The 19,414-nt window shown below is 38.7% G+C and overlaps 2 protein-coding genes across 2 annotated transcripts; both read right to left on the bottom strand.

Annotated features, from left to right (window-relative positions):
* Nucleotides 1-7,265: 7,265 nt before the first annotated feature.
* Nucleotides 7,266-9,316, bottom strand: LOC110777331 (uncharacterized). The gene is made up of 5 exons (XM_056839715.1): nucleotides 8,444-9,316; nucleotides 8,008-8,356; nucleotides 7,850-7,915; nucleotides 7,653-7,777; nucleotides 7,266-7,508 (listed from the first exon to the last, which is right to left on the bottom strand). Exons 1-5 carry the CDS (start codon nucleotides 9,314-9,316, stop codon nucleotides 7,266-7,268), a joined length of 1,656 nt encoding a protein of 551 aa, XP_056695693.1.
* Nucleotides 9,317-9,400: 84 nt separating this feature from the next.
* LOC130470120 (uncharacterized) lies at nucleotides 9,401-11,057 on the bottom strand. The gene is made up of 2 exons (XM_056839714.1): nucleotides 10,952-11,057; nucleotides 9,401-10,652 (listed from the first exon to the last, which is right to left on the bottom strand). Exon 2 carries the CDS (start codon nucleotides 10,649-10,651, stop codon nucleotides 9,401-9,403), a length of 1,251 nt encoding a protein of 416 aa, XP_056695692.1. The 5' UTR covers nucleotide 10,652; nucleotides 10,952-11,057.
* Between the last annotated feature and the right edge of the window lie 8,357 nt (nucleotides 11,058-19,414).

Raw genomic sequence — 19,414 nt, 5'->3', positions numbered from 1 at the left:
GTTATGTCAGGTTTTGTGCATCGCATTTGGGGAAAGTATGGCATTGACAAGGTGTCACTGGTTGGGAGGGGGGTTTACCTCATTCGATTTAAGACCATGGAGAATTGTTAGAAGGTGTTGCAGGGGAGCACACAATTCTTTGATTCTAAACCAGTTGTGGTTAAGCCATGGTCACCTGATCAGAATTTTGCTAAAGATCCTGTTAAAATGCTGCCTATATGGATCAAACTGATTGGCCTTGATGTGAAATTTTGGGGAGAAAAGAGTCTAAATAAGATTGCTGGCCTAATTGGTCGAGTGGTTAAAGTTGATCAAGCTACATTGCATAGAGATAAATTGTTGTTTGCTAAAGTGCTTGTGGAGGTATGTGTTGACCAGGAGTTCCCCACTGAAATTCAGTTTAAGGATGAGAAAAGGGTGATCATTCACCAAACTGTGGAGTATGAGTGGATTCCTATTACATGTGGTCTGTGTAAGGGGCTGGGACATAAACAGGAGGTCTGTTCTAGGAGAATCACTCAGAAAAAGTGGATACCTAAAGCAATTCAGCCTACTAGACCTGTGGTAGTCCATACAACTACCAATAATCCCACTCCCACCTCTCCTGGGCAGGATGGATTTGTGTTGGCTAATGGTTTTAGCAGACAGAGATGCAGTCAACTAAAACCAGTGTGCACTGGTAACAAATTTCAGGTTCTTGAAGATATGGAGTCTTTACATGACAACAATGATTTCCAATCTGTAAACAACTCAGTTGGGGCATCAGGGCAGGGGGTGAGATCCCCTGAACCTGATGGATAGTATCCTCTGTTGGAATGTAAGAGGACTGAACAAGAAAGACAAGCAAAAGGTGGTGAAAAGCATGATCATGTCTCACCACATCAAGTTGTTCAGCTTCTTAGAAACAAGGGTGAAAGCTCCAAAGATGGGGGACCTTTATCTGAATGTTTTCCCATCTTGGTGTTTCACATCTAACCTCAGTTGTCACCATAATGGTAGAATTGTAGTTGGTTGGGATCCTAACTCATTTACTTTGATCATTATACACATGGACCCTCAAATGATACATTGTCATGTTACCCCTAGAAGAAGTGACAAAGGGTTCTTTTGCACCTTCATTTATGGGATGAATGATAAGAAGGGGAGAGAGCCTATGTGGGATCAGTTACAGCAACTAGCTGCTCTCTGCAATGGATCTTGGCTAGTCTTGGGTGATTTCAACTCTATCTTACACCTGGAGGACAGAATTGGGTCCACAGTGAGAATTTCAGAGGTCCAACCAATGAAAAGTTGTATGAGTATGTGCAAGTTATCTGAAGTGAAAACTGTTGGGAGACACTACACTTGTAATAACAAACAAAAGGGTGAGGATAGGGTGTTTTCAAGAATAGACAGAGTGCTAGCTAATGGTGCATGGGATGCACTGCATGACAATATGGAAGCTGCCTTTCTCCCAGAAGGAGAATTTGATCATTGTCCAATGGTTCTTTCTTGCTATGCAGTTAGAGCTCAGAGGAAGCCTTTCAGATTTTTTAACATGTGGACTACTTCCCCATCTTACAATGAGATCATTGAAAACAACTGGAATAGATATGTTTATGGTTGTCCAATGTACAGGGTTCTGCAAAAGATGAAGTGGATAAAAGCAGACCTTAAACTTCTGAACAAGGAAGCTTTTAGTAATGTGGAAGCTGAAAAACACAAATACTACAAGATTCTCTTGGATACTCAGCAACAGATGCATGCTGCCCCCCCTCAATGCTCACCTAATCAATGAAGAGAAAATGGCTGCTCAGAATTACAGAATTGCTAATGACAGATTCATTTCTTATTTACAACAGACTGCAAAATGTCACTGGTTACAACATGGGGATGAAAACTCTAAAGTTTTTTACCAAAGTATAAAACAAAGAAGGAAGCAAAATTGTATTCATTATATCCAGAATGAAATGGGTGAGTGGATCAGAACTGAGAATGGGGTGCAGGCTGCCTTTGTGCAGTTCTATAAAACTATTTTCTGCTCCAAGAAAGATAATAGACTTCATGTTTTACCAGAGATCATGGATAGGGGGGCTAGACTCACTGACTCCCACAGGGATTTGCTTCTTTGCCAATTCTCTGCTGATGATATCAAAAACGTTCTTGATGACATCCCAAGTAACAAAGCACCTGGCATGGATGGTTTTGGCAGTCTCTTCTTCAAGCACTCCTGGAATACTATGAAAGATGAAATTTATGATGCTGTGAAGGATTTTTTTGTTACAGGGAAAATCCTAAAAGAGATAAATGTTACCTCAATTACATTGGTGCCAAAGGTCAGTGTTCCTGCTACTGTGGGAGACTTCAGACCTATAGCTTGCTGCTCTGTGTTATACAAGTGCATATCAAAATTGCTTTGTAGCAAACTTAATTCAGTTCTCCCTGACATCATTTCTCAGAATCAAGGGGCATTTGTGGCTGGCAGATCCATTCTGCATAATGTTCTTGTATGCCAAGATCTGGTGAAAATGTATAGGAAAGGTCAAAAGGCTAAATGTTGCTTAATGAAGTTGGACCTCAGGAAAGCTTATGATACAGTTGAGTGGGGGTTTATCAAGGAGATCATGATTGATTTGGGGTTCCCTACTCATTTTATCAACCTGATTATGACTTGCCTTACCACCACTCAATACTCCATTTTGATCAATGGGGTGCCTACTGACTTAATTCAGCCCCAAAGGGGTTTAAGACAGGGTGATCCCCTTTCTCCCCTCCTTTTTACCCTCTGCATGGAATATTTTACTAGGGCTATGGTTACAGTGAGTGAACACCCTAATTTTAGCTTCCACCCTAGATGCAGAAGGCTTGGCCTCAATCACCTTTGTTTTGCAGATGATTTACTCATGTTCTGCAAGGGTGAAAAACAGGTGATCCAATTGATGATGGAAGGATTTCAGGTGTATGCTGACACTACTGGTCTGGGAGTCAATGCTGCTAAATCCTCCATTTACAGTTGTGGAATTAATTCTGCTGTTATGGATGACATTGTGCTACTACTGGGTTCAAGATTGGAAATCTTCCATTCAGATACCTAGGGGTTCCTATGAGTACCTGTAAACTGAAACCTAGTGACTGTGGGGCCATAGTGGATAAAATGGTTCTTAGAATCAAAATTTGGAGTTCAAGGAACATCTCCTTTGCTGGTAGGATGCAGCTGATCAACTCAGTTTTAATGAGCATCTGTGTCTATTGGGCACAAATCTTTGTTTTCCCCAAGGCTGTGTTGAAGAAGATTAATGCCATATGCAGATCCTTTCTATGGTAAGGTAACTATGAAGACAGCAGACCTGGTGCTGTGGCATGGGATAAGTTATGTAAAGCTAAAAATCAGGGGGGATTGGGTTTTAGAAATCTGCTAATCAGGAACCAAACTGCTATTGGCAAGCTAGCTTGGGCTATTGCACAGAAAAAAGATAACCTGTGGGTTAAATGGGTGCATGCTTTATATGTTAAAGATCATGATTGGGCTCAGTTCACCCCCTCTGCTGCTGCTAGCTGGGTGGTGAAGTACATTTGTCAAGTTAAAAATCACTTTATACAGCAAGGACATACTCAATGGCTTCTGGGAACTAGATACTCCATTAAGGAGATGTATCTGAACAATTTGTCTCAAGGGGAGAAAGTTCAGTGGCACAAATATATTTGGAATAGACTGTCTATTCCTAAACATAGATTCATTCTATGGTTGGCTACTCTTGATAAATTAAAAACCAGATTCAGACTTCACAGAATGGGGATTGCTACTGATTGTAGTTGCCCTATTTGTGGTATTCAGCCAGAAACTGTGGCACACTTGTTCTTTGAGTGCACCTACAGTGTGGAGTGTGGTACTGCTGTGTTGAAATGGCTTTCCTTTTCTCATTGCAAGTCTGGCCTCAATGCTTTACTTAGATGGGTTCAGAGAACTATTTCTAGTGAATTCAGAAGGAGGGTGGCTTATACTGCTATTGCTGCTATTGTGTATCATGTGTGGAAAGCTAGGAACACCTGCATCTGGCAGCTGTAAGTCCCTAGCATTCAGAAACTTGTCAAAGACATTCAAGGTGATGTCAAATATCGAGTACAACATCTGATCAGCAAGAAAGTCTCTAGTAGTGATCTTTTGTGGTTCCACAGTTTGTAGTTTCTGTGTAACTAGGTGTTTTAGGCTAGGTGCTCTTAGCCTCCTGTTTGTTTGAGCCTGTTGGAGTTCTCTCCTCTCCCTTCTCTTGTTGTAAATTGTTGATGTTGGATCAATAAAAATCTTAACTTGCTTGCCAAAAAAAAAAAAAAAATTGAAGTTGCTTTTCAAAGAAAAATATAAAACTAGAAAAAAAAATTATTTTGAGCCACCTAACCAATGCAGTTCAGGTTGGACGTGTGTACTCAGATTTTCGCTGACTTTGTTCTATGAACCTGTCCTGGTGGGGGCAGTGTTAGAACGTTTTGCAGGCAGCAAAGATCGAATCTAGTTCAAGGTTCAAGGTGCCTAAAGTTCTCCAAAAGTCTCATTTGGCTCAAGGCGGGGTTATGAATTCACTAAGGTGTAATTAAGTCATTGCAGAACTTATTGTGGCTTGTATTATTCCTTATAAGAGGTTTTAGTTCATAATTTTTGGATTCTTAATCCTTGTCGAGTTCGAAATTAAGTTAGATAATATTTTGAGTTAAGTTGTTCAATTCAAGGTTAAGTGTGCTAGCTTATTAAGTGTGGGTTGTTGCAGTGACACCCTGGTGTTGTTTTGAGAAATGTTATATTTTGGAATGTGTTATTTGATGCAGGTGAAAGAAAATCTGACGTAATGTCCTAAGCAATGTTTTAGGTTGTCGACATTTAGGGGAAGTGCTGCCTAAATGTTAATAATTAATTAAGTTTAAGAGTTTTAATTAGTGTCTTTGAGATAGGCTAAGCCGAGATTAAAATCTTTGAAGTTGTTTGAAGAGTTAAAGTTTGTTTAGCAGGTTTTAATTGTAACTTGCAAGCAACTCGCTAAGGGTGGGCTGTTACAAATATAATCATATCATATCAGTTTTCAGTTCCAACTCGCGGATTATCAACGGTTCGGGTTCTCAACGATCGAATAACCCAACAGGTTCAACTGTTAATTAGGGTTGAGAATTGATAGCTCTAACTAAATACTTCCTCCATTCCTTAAATATCGCACCATGGTTGACTTTTACCCCTCTAACACAGTACCTTGACTCTTAATATCTCAAATTGTGTATATGTAAAGATTATAAAAATTTGATATTTAGAAAATATATATCGATAAGAATCTAACATGACCCCACATGATTACAATTTTCTTACGTATGAATCACAAAAAATTGTCAAAATCATAGTGGGAATAGTGAGAACAACAAAATGGTGCGATAGGAACGGGGGAAGTATATAAATTGTCAATTTTCCATTAGAATGAGAAAAAATAATATTTCCTCTATTTCATAAAAATTGCAACATTTTTAGTTTTATCACTATTCATATACTAACTTTGACCATGTATTTTTTTTACTAATTTACAAAAACTAAATGTTACGAGTATAATGTAGATGGACATATTTCATTGTATATTTTCATAGTATTAAATTGTAAGATCTAAAAAAAATAGAGATATTTACGGTCAAGTTGTGTTTTGGAAAAGGTGCTAAGTGTTTTAATTTTGCATAAAAAGTAGCAAATAGAATAGTGCATACTACTATATATGCCTAACCCTTAAAAGGCAAATATTTCCCTCAAATACCTTATCAATAGTGGTTTGAGTCACAAGTCCATGAAAAACATTGTTTATGTTGACTTCATATTTGGTTTTCGGGTGGTATGAGGTTCGAATCCTCTTGGCAGCAACATCCTTTGTTTTCCTTTTCTTGACAATTTTAATATCGAATCTCTAGTTCTCCTCCATACTCTGGCCAACTTTTTCCAATTACTCTCAATGAATCCGAGACTGGGAAAAAACATTCTTCGAATTCTTGTTCGATGAAGATCAAGAAGAACAAGCAATCTAAAAAGATGAATATTCCACATAAGGGAACTCGAAGGAGTATGCGTCTTGCTGCTAAGGGGTAAAAAGACATCCGCCTATCTTTGTGGACCTTTCTGATGATGATGATGATGATGATGATGATGATGATGATGATGATGATGATGATGATGCGAATGAGGAGCAATCAATTATTGTCATTGGAAAAGAGGAATTCATGAGAGGAACTTCTCACAACTCATGTTTCTAGAAAATACACACGTCTTCAATATTTTTATTTTCGGTTTTTTCATGAAATGCCCCTGAGGTTTGCAATAATGCACCAAATACACCTGCGCGTTTTAAAATTCATAAAATACCCCTATTTACTCAAAACTGTTCACCAAATACCCCTATTATGACTTTCCGTTAGTCCTCCGTTAAGTCATGTTTAAAATTCATAAAATGCACCTAAATATAAAGGTTTTGCATAGTATACACCTATTTGTAAAGTTCTTTGCACCAAATACCCAAACTTCATAATTTGAATCCAACGGCTAGTTTTAATACAATATAGCCGTTATGTTCATGCTTCCTATAAGTAAGGCTGTTGTTCACTTGACTTGCTCCATGTTTAGCCCTCTATTTCCTAAATAGCCATGAGTTCTAGTCAAAAACCGGATCCTCTTCCATCCCAAATTTGTCATACCTAAGAGTTCCAAATAAAAACTGCAATTGTGGGAGAAGATTTGCAATTAGGAGCTCGGAAACGGCTAAAAATCCGCAAAAGCTTTACTACAAGTGTGATCCTTGTGATAATTTCAAGTGGTGCAAAGGTTTTGTTGAGCAGACATTTGATGAAGCTCAAAGCAAGGGAAACAGAGCTGATGAAAACAGGAGAATGCAAGAAGAAAACAGGGGAATGCAAGAAGGAAGCAGGGGAATGCATGAAGAGTTGAAGCTATTGAAGAAGAAACTGAAACAACAGAAACAACAATTCAAGTTTGCAATAAAAATTGGTGTAATAATGTTTGCATTTCTAATTTGGATAGCAATGAAGTAGAGTTGTAACAAATTTCAAGCAATAACATCACTTGTTTAAGCATATGAGCTTTACAAAAACTGATTTCTAAGTGGACAAATGCCACTGAAACTGCACAAAAACATCTTGTCTAAGCACTTGTGTTCTTTCCAAAAAGTAATACTAACTGTAAATTTCCTAAGCTATTTTAACTTTGTGCACCTACAATTCACCAAAAACTGACTAACTTTTAACTTTGTGCATGGTTAAGTTGCTGTGTTTGCTCTTTTCCTCCCCCTTGGACCCCCTTGTGATGTACTTGCTCCTGCTGCTGCTGAAGTGCTTGGTCCAATGCTTGGTCCTCCATTCTTACATGTCCTTGAGTTATGACCAAACTCCCTGCACTTTCCACATTTCACATTGCTGTTCCTTTTCCCCTTCCTGGGTTCATTTGGTCCTCTCTTTCTCTTCTTAGCAGGTCTGCCAGCTTGTCTTTTGATGACTAGAGGCTGAATGGTAGGGAGAGAAAAGTTAGGCCACTATGTTGGGTCTGACATGGGGTGAGTGTGGTCTGCATATGTAAGCTTGTATGCAGCAGACTTGAAGAATGGGGAGACAAAATCAATGGGGTTCAGCCTTTGGTCATAAATCACCCTGAGTGCATGCTTGCAGGGGATTCCAGAAATTTGCCACTTCCCACACCCACATCTTCTAGTTGATAACCTGATGGGGAAGTTCACATGTGCATCTCTGACCTCAAATTCCCCCCCACCACAGGCTATAGCATAGCAGAACCTAGACTCTCCTGTTCTTTCATCCACCTCTTTCTTGGCATACTCAGTCAACTAACCATCCTCCATATCAATTGCCATGTCAAATCTTGCCCCAACCCTCTCCATACACCACTTTCTGATTGCTGTACAACAACACAACAACATACAACATTATACACAGAACATCACAAACATCAGAAAATAAAGGAACAGAACATGAAGTGGTGAGCTATACCTTCCAACAATGAGAATACATGCATGTCTCTGTATGGTTTTGTGCATGCATTGAATGACTCCACAAAGTTTGTTGTGTTGTGATCACAACAAACAGCAGGGTCAAACATATGCCTGGACCACTGCTCCTGGCATGTGTCCAAGTATGCAGCAGCATTTGGATCATGAGCAGTGATCTTCTCTAATGCTTTACCATACACATACTCATTGTGTGCATTTGCAGCTATCCAAAACAGTTTGAAGAAAGCAGATCCACTAAATCCATTGTTTTTGCAATTCATGTACAAGTGTTGGCAGCAAACTCTCCTAGTAGCTCTAGGAAAAGTATCTCTCACTGCCAAGTCAACTCCCTACACAGAATATGTTCATTTTAGGCCAATCATATCTGTTGCAATATTATAAAATTGAAACAAAAAAGGAGCAAAATGAACATATACCTTCATCCTGTCACTGATGAAGGTCCAATCATCTTTGTTGCAACCCTCTTGCTCAAACATCTGCCTCAAGCATGTCATGAAATGTGTCCAACTATCACAGCTCTCAGTGTCCACTATCCCATAAGCCAGAACAAATATTTCATTGTTCCCATCAATGCCAACAGCTGTGAGTAGGATTCCCTTGTAAAACCCACTTAGATGAGCCCCATCTATTCCAATTATAGGCCTGCACCCCCTCAAAAACCCCTTGACTTGAGCAGCAAAGGAGAAGAAACAAGCTCTGAACTTGGGGTTCACATCCCCACTTGTAGCACCCCATGAAATCAGTGCATAACTTCCTGGGTTTGTCTGTTTCATCATCTCAGCATACCTAGGAAGCAACTCATAAGCCTCAGCCCAACCACCATGTATCTTCTCTATTGCCATACTCCTTACTTTGTACAACAATCTCTTTTTAACCCTCAATTGAAATGTCTCCTGTGCATACCTTCTCAATGTCTCAACAGGAATTTCAGTGTTGGCCTCAATTAGACTCATCATGTTCTTACATAGCCACTCAGAGGTCACCACAGGGTTCTCCTCCAATATCCCACAAGTTTTGTGGCACCCACTGATCCCCTTAATAGCCCAACTGACACTGTCAAACATCTTACTTGCATGTATCCTCCAGTCACAAGTTTCTATTGCACACACTGCAGTGTACCTCTTACTGTCAGCCCTCTCAACACTAAGTCCAAACCCCTCTTGTATGCAAAAACTCCTCAAAACATCTAGGAAAGTGGACTTGTCTGGAAAGATCAACCAAGGTTCTAATTTGATGGACCCATATGGTTGATGAGTCCATATCTTTCCATTCTTGTAGGCCTTATCCATCTTACTAGAACCATCCAAACATTCCTCAAACAATAAGTCAGGCACATCATCTGTTATCACCTCAGCCTCCACATCAGAGTCAACCTAATCATCAAGTTTATCCTCCTCTAGTTCAGAGTCTGGTTCTGATTCCTCCCAATCTGAATCCTCACTCTCCTCTTCTGAACCTATATCCTCAACATCAGTGAACACCCTTGCACTCTTTGACCTCCCTGTACCCTTCCTACCTATGCCCTTCCCTTTGGATACCCAAGTTCCAGCTTTCTTGGCAGTCACTTTGTTCACCCTGAACCCTGTAGGTCTAGTTCTGCCCCCCTTCCTTTTAACAGCTTCAGACTGATTCTGTGTTGGTGTTGAATGGGGTGGCTGATCATTTTGGGTGTTCTGTGGTGGTGGGGAATGGGGTGGTTGATCATTTTGGGTGTTCTGTGGTAGTGGGGAATGGGTGGGGTGTGTTTGTGGTGATGGGTTGGGTTGCTGTGGTGGTGGGATGGGCTGCTGTGTTGTTGGGGTGGGTTGCTGTGCTGGTGGGATTGATTGTTCTGGAGTTGGGGTGGGTTGCTGTGGTGTTGAGGTGGGCTTTTTTGTTGTTGGGGTGGGTTTTTTTGCCTTTGGTGTGGCCTGTTTTTGAGTTGGGGTGGGTCTCCTCTTAGGGATCAGTTTCTTGGCTTTAGGAACCTTAGGAGCTTTTGGAGTAGTTGGCTTGACTTTGGCCTTTTGTTTTGGTTTAGGAGAAGTAGGTTTTTTGGAGGGTGAAGATTCTTGTGTGGGTTGTGGTTGAGAGGCTCCTGGAAACACCTCATCAGCACCATCCTTGCTTATAATCCTCACATACTCAGTGCTTAAGTCCTCACAATCAACCACAGGCACCTCCACAGCTACTGCGTACTCCATTTGTTCCTGAAGTTCCCTTAAAATGTCCTCTCTCTCCTGTTTTTTCCTCATTTCCTCTTCCTCCTTTCTTTGAGCCCTAAGAAGTTCATCTTGTCTCTCTTTGAGCTTTCTCTCACTCTCCTTCCTATGATGCTCAATTGTGGCAACAACATTTCTAAACACCACTCCTGGTTTGTCTGTACCCTCAACCCATATTTCAGCAGTGTCCTTACCCCAATTCCATCCCCACATTAGCTTCATTGTCTTATCATCTACCAACTCAACTCTACCACAGGGAGACTCAATAAACAGGGCAAATGTACTAGGTAAAAACACATCCTGCCTAACAGATTCCTCAAAAATATCCAAAAACAACCTCAAAAGACGATACTTTTCCATGTCTGTAACTCTCACATCAAAGCTATGTGATCCATGATGCAATAACAACCACATTGCAGTCATCCTAAAGGGAAAATTTAAGAAAAAAAAACATGAATTTCGATTCAACCAACAACAATTCATCAATAAACAACCACAATCATGATCACAATGAAATTCAACAGGTCACAATCACAACTTACAACTAACCAAACAATTATTCACAACAAATCCAAGGAATAACTAACTTCTAACCAATCAATTAATCTCAACTGACCATTTCAAAAAATCACTGACAATTTCGCAAAACCCTAACCCTAATCAATTTCGCGAAAAAAATTGTACTTTACAAGCAAAATAAATCAGCGAAGAAGGGATTATTACCTTGAAGTAGATAATCCAACTAGGAAAAGGGCCCTTGTTCGTCCACTGCACCCGAAGCTCTAAATCGCCTCCAAGTTGCCCCCTTTTTGTCGCGAATTCACCAAACAAACACCCACGAACTCGCCAAAAGAGAACGCAACAAATTTCACTAAATTCTTGAAGATCTACCCAGAATTTTGTCAGTTACAGTAGAATTGATGAGGGTTGAAGAACAGGGGAAAGGAGAGAGAAAGAAGAGAAGTTGAGGAGTTTTTTTTTTTTGGAATTTCAGTCACAGTTGTTACCTAAATCGCGCCAAACAACAATTAAGGGCAAATTGGTAAAACATCACTAACGGCAAGCTAACTTCCATTAAATCCAGGAGCATTTAATGAACAGTACGGAACTTTAGGGGTATTTTATGAATTTTGAAACGCGCAGGTGTATTTGGTGCATTATTGCAAACCTCAGGGGCATTTCATGAAAAAACCGTTTTATTTTTTCCCAAATGATTTATACGCTTTTGTATGCGTGAATAATACAATCACTACTATTGAATAATTCTCCGCTTAACATTTTTTTTTTCCCTTTTCTACAATTAACTACATATATGACATGCTTTTTATGTAATTCAGCATTTTTCACTATATTTGTATACATTTTTTTGGGTAATGTCCTTTTGTGGTTATTCGGCTTATTTTTCCCATGCACTTATAATTGTCGTAGTCTTGTTTTGTGTCGGACCACCCCGATCTGGACGGTAAAGGCATTCACCCCGTCTTGTAGTGTCGACCCACCCTGACTTTGACAGGTAAAGGTACTTAGGGTTTCATGTTGTTGGGTTTGATTTTTCCGATTGTGTTGCCCGTATACCTCATGTGCTTTGTCTTGCGTTGATCTCTTGATTAATTGTTCCCAGATTAGTTGTTACACTTTTCTTTTTTCGTCCGTCCCAGATTAGTCGTTACACTTCTAAATTCGGAAAGACCCCACAATTATTATATTGTCTCTCTCTTCCCACTAAATTATTTTTTGTCCCCATACCCTCTCTCATTCAATTAAAAAAAATACACCACTAACTCTTATCACATCTACTTTTTCAATAAAATAACAATTGATAACCAAACAACCACTTATCACCTAAAACTTTGTGCAAAGGTAAGTGTAACAACTAATCTGGGACGGAGGGAGTAGTATGTTTCGATTTTTTACTTTGGTTTAGGTCAGTGGCGGGCCCAGGATTATTGGTTAGGGGTAGCACGAAAAGTCATAGAGGAGATTGCCAGTGTATAATTATTATAATTAGATAAAAATGGGTAAATTGTAGTTTTTTTTTTTTTACATGATATCATATTAGTGTACTTCGTTGTTGATTGTGGGCACCACAAAAGCTCAAATTTATTGAGAATTTTATTTAAAAAAAATAATATGATAAAATAATAGTTGAAGGAAATTATTTTTATTAAAAAAGCGTAGTCCAATTAAATATGTACAAACTAGTAAGAACTATAAAAAATATGGAGGTTAAAAAAGGAAAAAAAATGCAACTATGTATATATGGAGGTGAAAAAAACAAAAAAGTTGCTTTTATTTACATAAAAAAACAATAAAAAAAGGTCAATTTGTTATAACCAGTTGTCGAATCCCAGACCATCTGACAAAGCGCTTGAAAATTTACCTACATACCACTGCGCCATTTTGCAACTTCTGTTCATATTGTGCACGGTTTAGTATGTAACTCGTATTAGATAATTTTATTGCTAAGATTTTTGGGTTTTTTTTTTCTTTTTTATGAGGGTGGCACATGCTCCTCTGGCCTTAGCTGAGTCTACCAGTGGTTTGGGTAGTAATGTGTTGGTTTCTTCTTGATTTTGTTAGTTGTTGCTCGTATGAGGTTGTTGATTGTGGTGTTTAATTGGGTTTTCTGGTTTAAATTGGATGTATCTTTTTAAATTTGGAGGTGGTTTCCCCTTGGTAGTAGTTCAAAAATGGGGGTTTATTTGTTGTACGTGGGGAGTTAAATTGTTGATGTGAATGCTAAGAGGAATTCTTCTGAAGAGCCTATCACGTTGTTACTTAACCCGATGGGGTTTCACTTTGATAAAAGACAGGCTTGGGTAACAAAGATTAATTGGACGACAAGCAAGGATGGTGTGGACGATACTCCTACCTAAGTTGCTTGGGCAGCAAGCAACAACAAGACCTAGGTCCGAACCTAGGCTAGGAAACGCCTGCTTTGGTCTTTCCTAATCTATCTTAAATTCACTTTCTATAATTTTTGCCCCAAGGTTTTTGGAACCTAATTGGGTTCGGTTTTACTTCTTTGGGCTTAGGATTTATTTTTCCTTCTTAAATTCTAATCCTTCTAGAATTAGTTTCCATATCTAAGTCTTAGAACTATCTCTATATAAACAACCTTAGTAATATTTTTTTTTTTCACAATCAATACAACTTCATAATTTTATTCTACAGCTTTATGCTTATTATGTGAGTATTATCTCTCGTTTCTTGGTGAGTGCTTACTGGATTGTTTGCATTCTTCAAGGCCCCAATTTATCTTATTTTTGGATTGATCTAAGAGGATTGGAATTCAAAGAGTGTTTCTGGATTGATTCGCTTATTTGAAATATCGTTTCTTCGCTATTGGTTTATTGGTACGGTTATTTTAATCCTCAAGTTTTAACCCAGATCAGACCTTTATTCAAGATTACTGGATTTTTTTTACAACCCTTATGAACAAGAGCGTAGGATCCACATCAAATTGGTATCATATTCCAGAGATTTACATGTTTTATTGTTCTTATACAAGCACGCTTCGAGGATAAGTATTCTGGTTTCTTGAAACTCCCTCTGATTTTCTTTAAGTTGCGTGAACCTGCTAGGATTTTACTGAGATTTAATTGTTATAAGGTGTACGTCAATTCTTTGTTTAGAGTTGTTTGATTCGTAAAATTGGTAGTTGCTTCCGTTTCTTTTGCGCGTTATTTTGGTGTATTGTTCATTTTGGTTGTAATTCTGCTGCTGGAAATTGTTATACTATTGATTTGGGAGTCGGTGGAGTTACTTTAGCGGCACGTTTTTGTTCGACAACATGGTTACGAACGACAAGATGCTCGCTCAAATGTTGGGCAAGCTGCAGAAACTTGATACGATGGAATCCAAGATTGAATTAGTGGAATCAGAATTGGAAAAATCTCACACATGTATGGATGCCATAAACAAAAAGTTTGATAAAAAATTAGATCCCACCTCTGTCCATTTTTTTCTTAAGAAAGAGAGCGACAATGATAGCTTTGATTACGGGGATTTTGTGTCAGATTCAAGCAAGAACATTGATCGAATTGAGGACATGGGAATCAAGTTAGATGATTTCAAAGGGTTAGGAACCCCCGAGAACTTTCTTGAATGGGAAAGGCAGGTTGAGAAGATTTTTGAATACAAGGGTTTCAATGACGAAAAGATTTTAAAATTGCTAATATCCGACTAACAAAGAATGTAGGTACGTGGTATGAATGCTTGAAAGCACGGAGGTCTAGAGCAGCAAAGGAAAAGATCAATACTTGGTCTGTTTTGAAAAAGAAGTTGCGATCTAAATATGTGCCAGATGATTTTGAGCAAGAACAATATGTGAAACTCGCAAATTTGTCTCAAGATATTATGTCCGTAGCTGCTTATATTGCTGAATTTGATAGGTTGTCCTCTATTTGTGACTTGACGGAGAAGGATTCAATGTGAATTGCTCGATTTATCAAGGGCTTAATTCCGCCTATTTCAAAGAAAATTGAACTGAGTAAATATAGCTCGATGAATGAAGTTATGAAACTGGCGTTGAAAATTGAGATTCAGTTCAGTGAAGATAAGGCTAAATTTGGCGCGTCGTATTCTGGTGGTTTTAAGGGTACGTCGTCAAAGACAAATTTCAGCACTCATCTTCTTCTAGTACGTTCAAAAACCCGTTTGCCACCCCAAAGAAGGATGTTGTGTCGAAAGAAGGGGATAAGAAGTTTGGGGAGAAACCAAAAATATTTGTTTCCAAGGAAGAATTTGAGAATAGAAGGAAGTGTTTCAAGTGTCAAGGCAAGGGACACATGGCTAGTGAATTCCCTTCCCGTAAAACTCTTATAATGAAGCAATACATTGAGTGGGATGAAGAAGAGAAGAATTATGAAATTTGTTGACAAATGATCGAATTGAAATAGAAACGGATGAGGAGGATGACGAGGAGATAGCTTATGCCGAGGCTGACTCTAATCTACTTATTATTAGAAGAATGTTGCACGCAGAAAGTTCTTCTACTTCTGACCAAAGAGAAAACTTATTTCACACTAGATGCAAGGTTGAAAGTCGTACTTGTAACATGATCATTGATAGTGGTTCATGCACTAATGTTGCTTCGGTGGAGATGGCGAATAAACTAAAATTACCATTGCGTAATCATTCAAAACCTTACAAATTGAGTTGGTTAGATAATTCTAAGGGTTTGAACGTGAAGAAACAAGCTTTGGTCAGTTTTTCTATTGGAAGTTACAAGGATGAGTTATGGTGTGATGTGATTCCTATGAGTGTGTGCCATCTTTTACTTGGTAGACCGTGGAAATTTGATAGAAAGGTGAGACATGAGGGCGAAACGAATGTGTATTATGTCCTAGTCGTAAACAAGAGAATTCGGCTTCAACCTTTGTCACCAAAATGAGTATTATGCTTCATCGAAAGATGCCGAAAAGAAAACTAGTCTATTTTTTAGTGCAAAGGAGTTTGAGAGTGAAGTAGAGGAGAATGGAGGTACGGTTTTTGCATTGGTGGTAAAGGAAACAGAAAAAAAATCAGACTGTAGTTGATCCTTTGCTTACGGATTTACTTGGTGAATTCCAAGACGTTTTTCCAGATGATTTGCCTAGGGGGTTGCCTCTCTTGAGAGGAATTGAGCGTGTTGTTGATCTCATTCCAGGTGCCCCGTTACCTAATAAACCTGTTTATAGGTGTGATCCCGAGGCTTCAAAAGAGTTACAAAGGCAGATTGAAGATTTGATTGAAAAAGGCTATGTTCGTGAAAGTATGAGTCCTTGTGCAGTTCCGGCGTTATTAGTCCCAAAGAAGGATGGTACATGGAGGATGTGCGTTGATTCGAGGGTCGTGAATAATATCACAATCAAATACAGATTTCCTATGCCTAGATTGGAGGATATGCTTGATGAACTACATGGTGCTACGATTTTCTCTAAATTTGATCTTAGAAGTGGTTATCATCAAATGCGGATTCGGGAAGGTGATGAGTGAATAACAGCCTTCAAGACCAAGCAAGGCTTGTACGAGTGGATGGTTATGCCTTTTGGTCTATGCAATGCTCCTAGTTCGTTCATGAGGCTCATGAATGAGGTATTACATCCTTTCTTAAACAAATATATCGTTGTTTATCTTGATGATATTCTGATTTATAGTAGAGACAAAATTGAGCATATTTTTCATTTGAGGTGATTGTTCGAGCGTTTGGGTGAACAAAAGCTTTACGGTAAGCTTGAAAAGTGTTCTTTCATGGTTCCAAGTATTTCTTTTCTTGGATACATTATTTCTGATCGTGGAGTTGAGCCGATCCAAGTAAGGTGGAAGCGATTTCATCTTGGGTAGTACCTAAAAATGTGCGCGAAGTGAGAAGTTTTCATGGTTTGGCTTCATTTTATAGGTGATTTATTAAGAATTTTTCATCAATTGTGGCTCCTATTACTGAATTAATAAGAATTCCAAATCTGATTTTGTGTGGACTACATCATCCCAATTATCATTTGAAGAGATTAAAGAGAAACTTTGCAACGCTCCTGTTTTGGCTTTGCCCGACTTCACTGAGTTGTTTGAAGTTGAATGTGATGCTAGTGAGGCTGGTATAGGTGCTATGTTGTTGCAAAGAAAGAGACTGATTTCATTCTTTAGCGAAAAGCTAAGTGGCGTAGAACTAAATTATTCAAATTATAATAGAGAGTTTTATGCAAGTGTTCGGTCATTGGATCATTGGTCACATTACTTACGACCTAAACCATTTGTTTTGCACTCGGATCATGAAGCTTTAAAGTTCACACATGGCCAACAAAAGTTGAATTATCGTCATGCAAAATGGGTTGAATTTCTCCTATCTTTTACTTTTTCATCCAAGTATAAAGAAGGGAAATCCAATAGTGTGGCAGATGCATTATCAAGACGTTCTTATTTATTGGCTATGGTCGATGCCCGTGTGATTTGTTTGAGCATATCAAGGAATTATACGCAATATGCCCTGATTTTAAGCAGGAATATGTGAATCCTTCACGTACATATGTTTTGCAAGATGGGTTTTTATTTCGTGGAAATAGACTATGTATCCCGCAAAGTGGTGTTCGAGAGTTACTTATTCGTGAAATCCACAGTGGTGCAATTGCAGATCATTTTGGTGTTCATAAAACAGTTGATATGTTGAATGAAAGTTTCTTTTGGCCTAAGATGATCAAAGACGTTCAGAGCATTGTTTCCCGATGTGCTACTTGTCAAAAGGCGAAAAGCTCATTTTCAAAGGGTTTGTACACACCTTTACCGGTTGCAGATTGCCCATGGGATAGTGTATGTATGGACTTCGTTGTCGGTTTACCTCGTACTGAAAGAGGTAAGGATTTAATCATGGTGTTTGTGGATAGGTTTTCCAAGATGGCACATTTTCTTCCTATGCACAAGACGGATGGCGCACAACATGTGGCTTATTTGTACTTCAAGGAAATAGTACGTTTACATGGTGTTCCGAGGAGTATAGTTTCCGATCGTGATTCTAAGTTCCTTAGTCATTTTTGGATGGTCAAACCGAGGTGACTAATAGAACTAGGATTGGGATATCAAGTTGTGTCATCCCGAATTTGCATACAACCGTTCTCATTCATCTACTACTCAAAGGTCTCCATTTGAGGTCGTTTATGGTATTAATCCTTTCTTACCTATTGACTCCATTTACATAAAGATGATATCCATGTGGATGCAAAGAAGCGTTTGGAGGTTTACCAGAAAACTTGTGAACAAGTTAAGGCAAAGATTGAAAAGATTGAAAAGATCAATGCAATGTACAAAATTAGAGCTGATAAGAAGCGTAAGCAAACCGTTTTCAAGCCGGGAGATCTTGTTTGGCTTCATTTGCGAAAAGAAAGATTTCCAAGTAAGAGGAAAAACAAGCTTATGCCAAGGGTAGATGGTCCTTTTGAGGGTATTGAGGCATATGGAGATATCGCTTATAAGATTGACTTGCCTAGTGAATATGGAGGTGTCAGTGCTACTTTTACTATGGGTGACCTTTCTACTTATTTAGATGATGTGAATTTGAGGGAAAATTCTTTTGAAGCAGGGGATAATGATGTGAATGCTAAGAGAAATTCTTTTGAAGAGCCTATCACGTTGTTACTTAACCCGATGGGGTTTGACTTTGATAAAAGATAGGCTTGGGTAACAAAGATTACTTGGACGACAAGCAAGGATGGGGTGGACAATACTCCTACCTAAGTTGGTTAGGCAGCAAGCAACAACAAGAACTAAGTCCGAACCTAGGCTAGGAAACAACTGCTTTAGTCTTTCCTAATCTATCTTAAATTCACTTTCTATAATTTTTGCCCAAAGGTTTTTGGAACCTAATTGGGTTCGGTTTTACTTGTTTGGGCATAGGATTTATTTTTCCTTCTTAAATTCCAATCCTTCTAGAATTAGTTACCATATCTAAGTCTTAGAACTATCTCTATATAAACAACCTTAGTAATATATTTTATTTTTTTTCACAATCAATACAACTTCATAATTTTATTCTACAACTTTATGCTTATTACGTGAGTATTATCTCTCGTTTCTTGGTGAGTGCTTACTTGATTGTTTGCATTCTTCAAGGCCCCAATTTATCTTATTTTTGGATTGATCTAAGAGGCAAAGAGTGTTTCTGGGCTATTGGTTTATTGGTACGGTTACTTTAATCTTCAATTTTTGACCAAGATCAGACCTTTATTCAAGATTACTGGATTTTTTTTACAAACCTTATTAACAAGGGCGTAGGATCCACATCATTGTACAGGTCAGACTCCCAACTAATGGAGCTGATGTTGTAAAAATGGAGTGTATCTTCGTTGGGTTTGAGTATGGGCTTAGGGTTTGTTGTCTTAGGTGTGTGGTTGGGGAAGGAGAAATGAGTAATGGGAAGGTTCAATGTCCTCAGGTATGGGTTGTCCTTTGGTCGTGGTCTACTGGAGGGTAACTTTTGGTATCCCTCCTTTTAGGTTAGCATTAAGAGTTCTTTTTAGCACTTTCAAAAACCTTTATCTGAACGATGTTTCCGATTTTATGGGGGTTTATTAACCTACCCCGTAAGATTGTTTCTCTTTTGCTCATTTCCTTGTTTCCCACGTTCTACAGGTAAAGGACCCTTACTTTCTCTCCAAGTTTTCTCTCAGTGCACGATAGCTTATCGTACGCCGTAGACATGGCAAGGAAATCTGG

Source organism: Spinacia oleracea, chromosome 3, assembly GCF_020520425.1.
Source record: "Spinacia oleracea cultivar Varoflay chromosome 3, BTI_SOV_V1, whole genome shotgun sequence".
NCBI lineage: Eukaryota > Viridiplantae > Streptophyta > Magnoliopsida > Caryophyllales > Amaranthaceae > Spinacia > Spinacia oleracea.
Note: the sequence above shows the minus strand (reverse complement) of the source record. Positions and strands in the feature narration are given on the sequence as shown.

Bases quoted from the DNA above. Each gene is read 5' to 3' on its own strand.
- LOC110777331 (XM_056839715.1), bottom strand. From the start codon at position 9,316: ATGGATAAGGCCTACAAGAATGGAAAGATATGGACTCATCAACCATAT. The intron at 7,778-7,849 runs GTTAGTTGACTG...GCTATGCTATAG, and splicing joins GGCAATTGATATGGAGGATG to CCTGTGGTGGGGGGGAATTT. The intron at 7,509-7,652 runs GTGATTTATGAC...CCTACCATTCAG, and splicing joins CCTGCAAGCATGCACTCAGG to CCTCTAGTCATCAAAAGACA.
- LOC130470120 (XM_056839714.1), bottom strand. From the start codon at position 10,651: ATGACTGCAATGTGGTTGTTATTGCATCATGGATCACATAGCTTTGAT.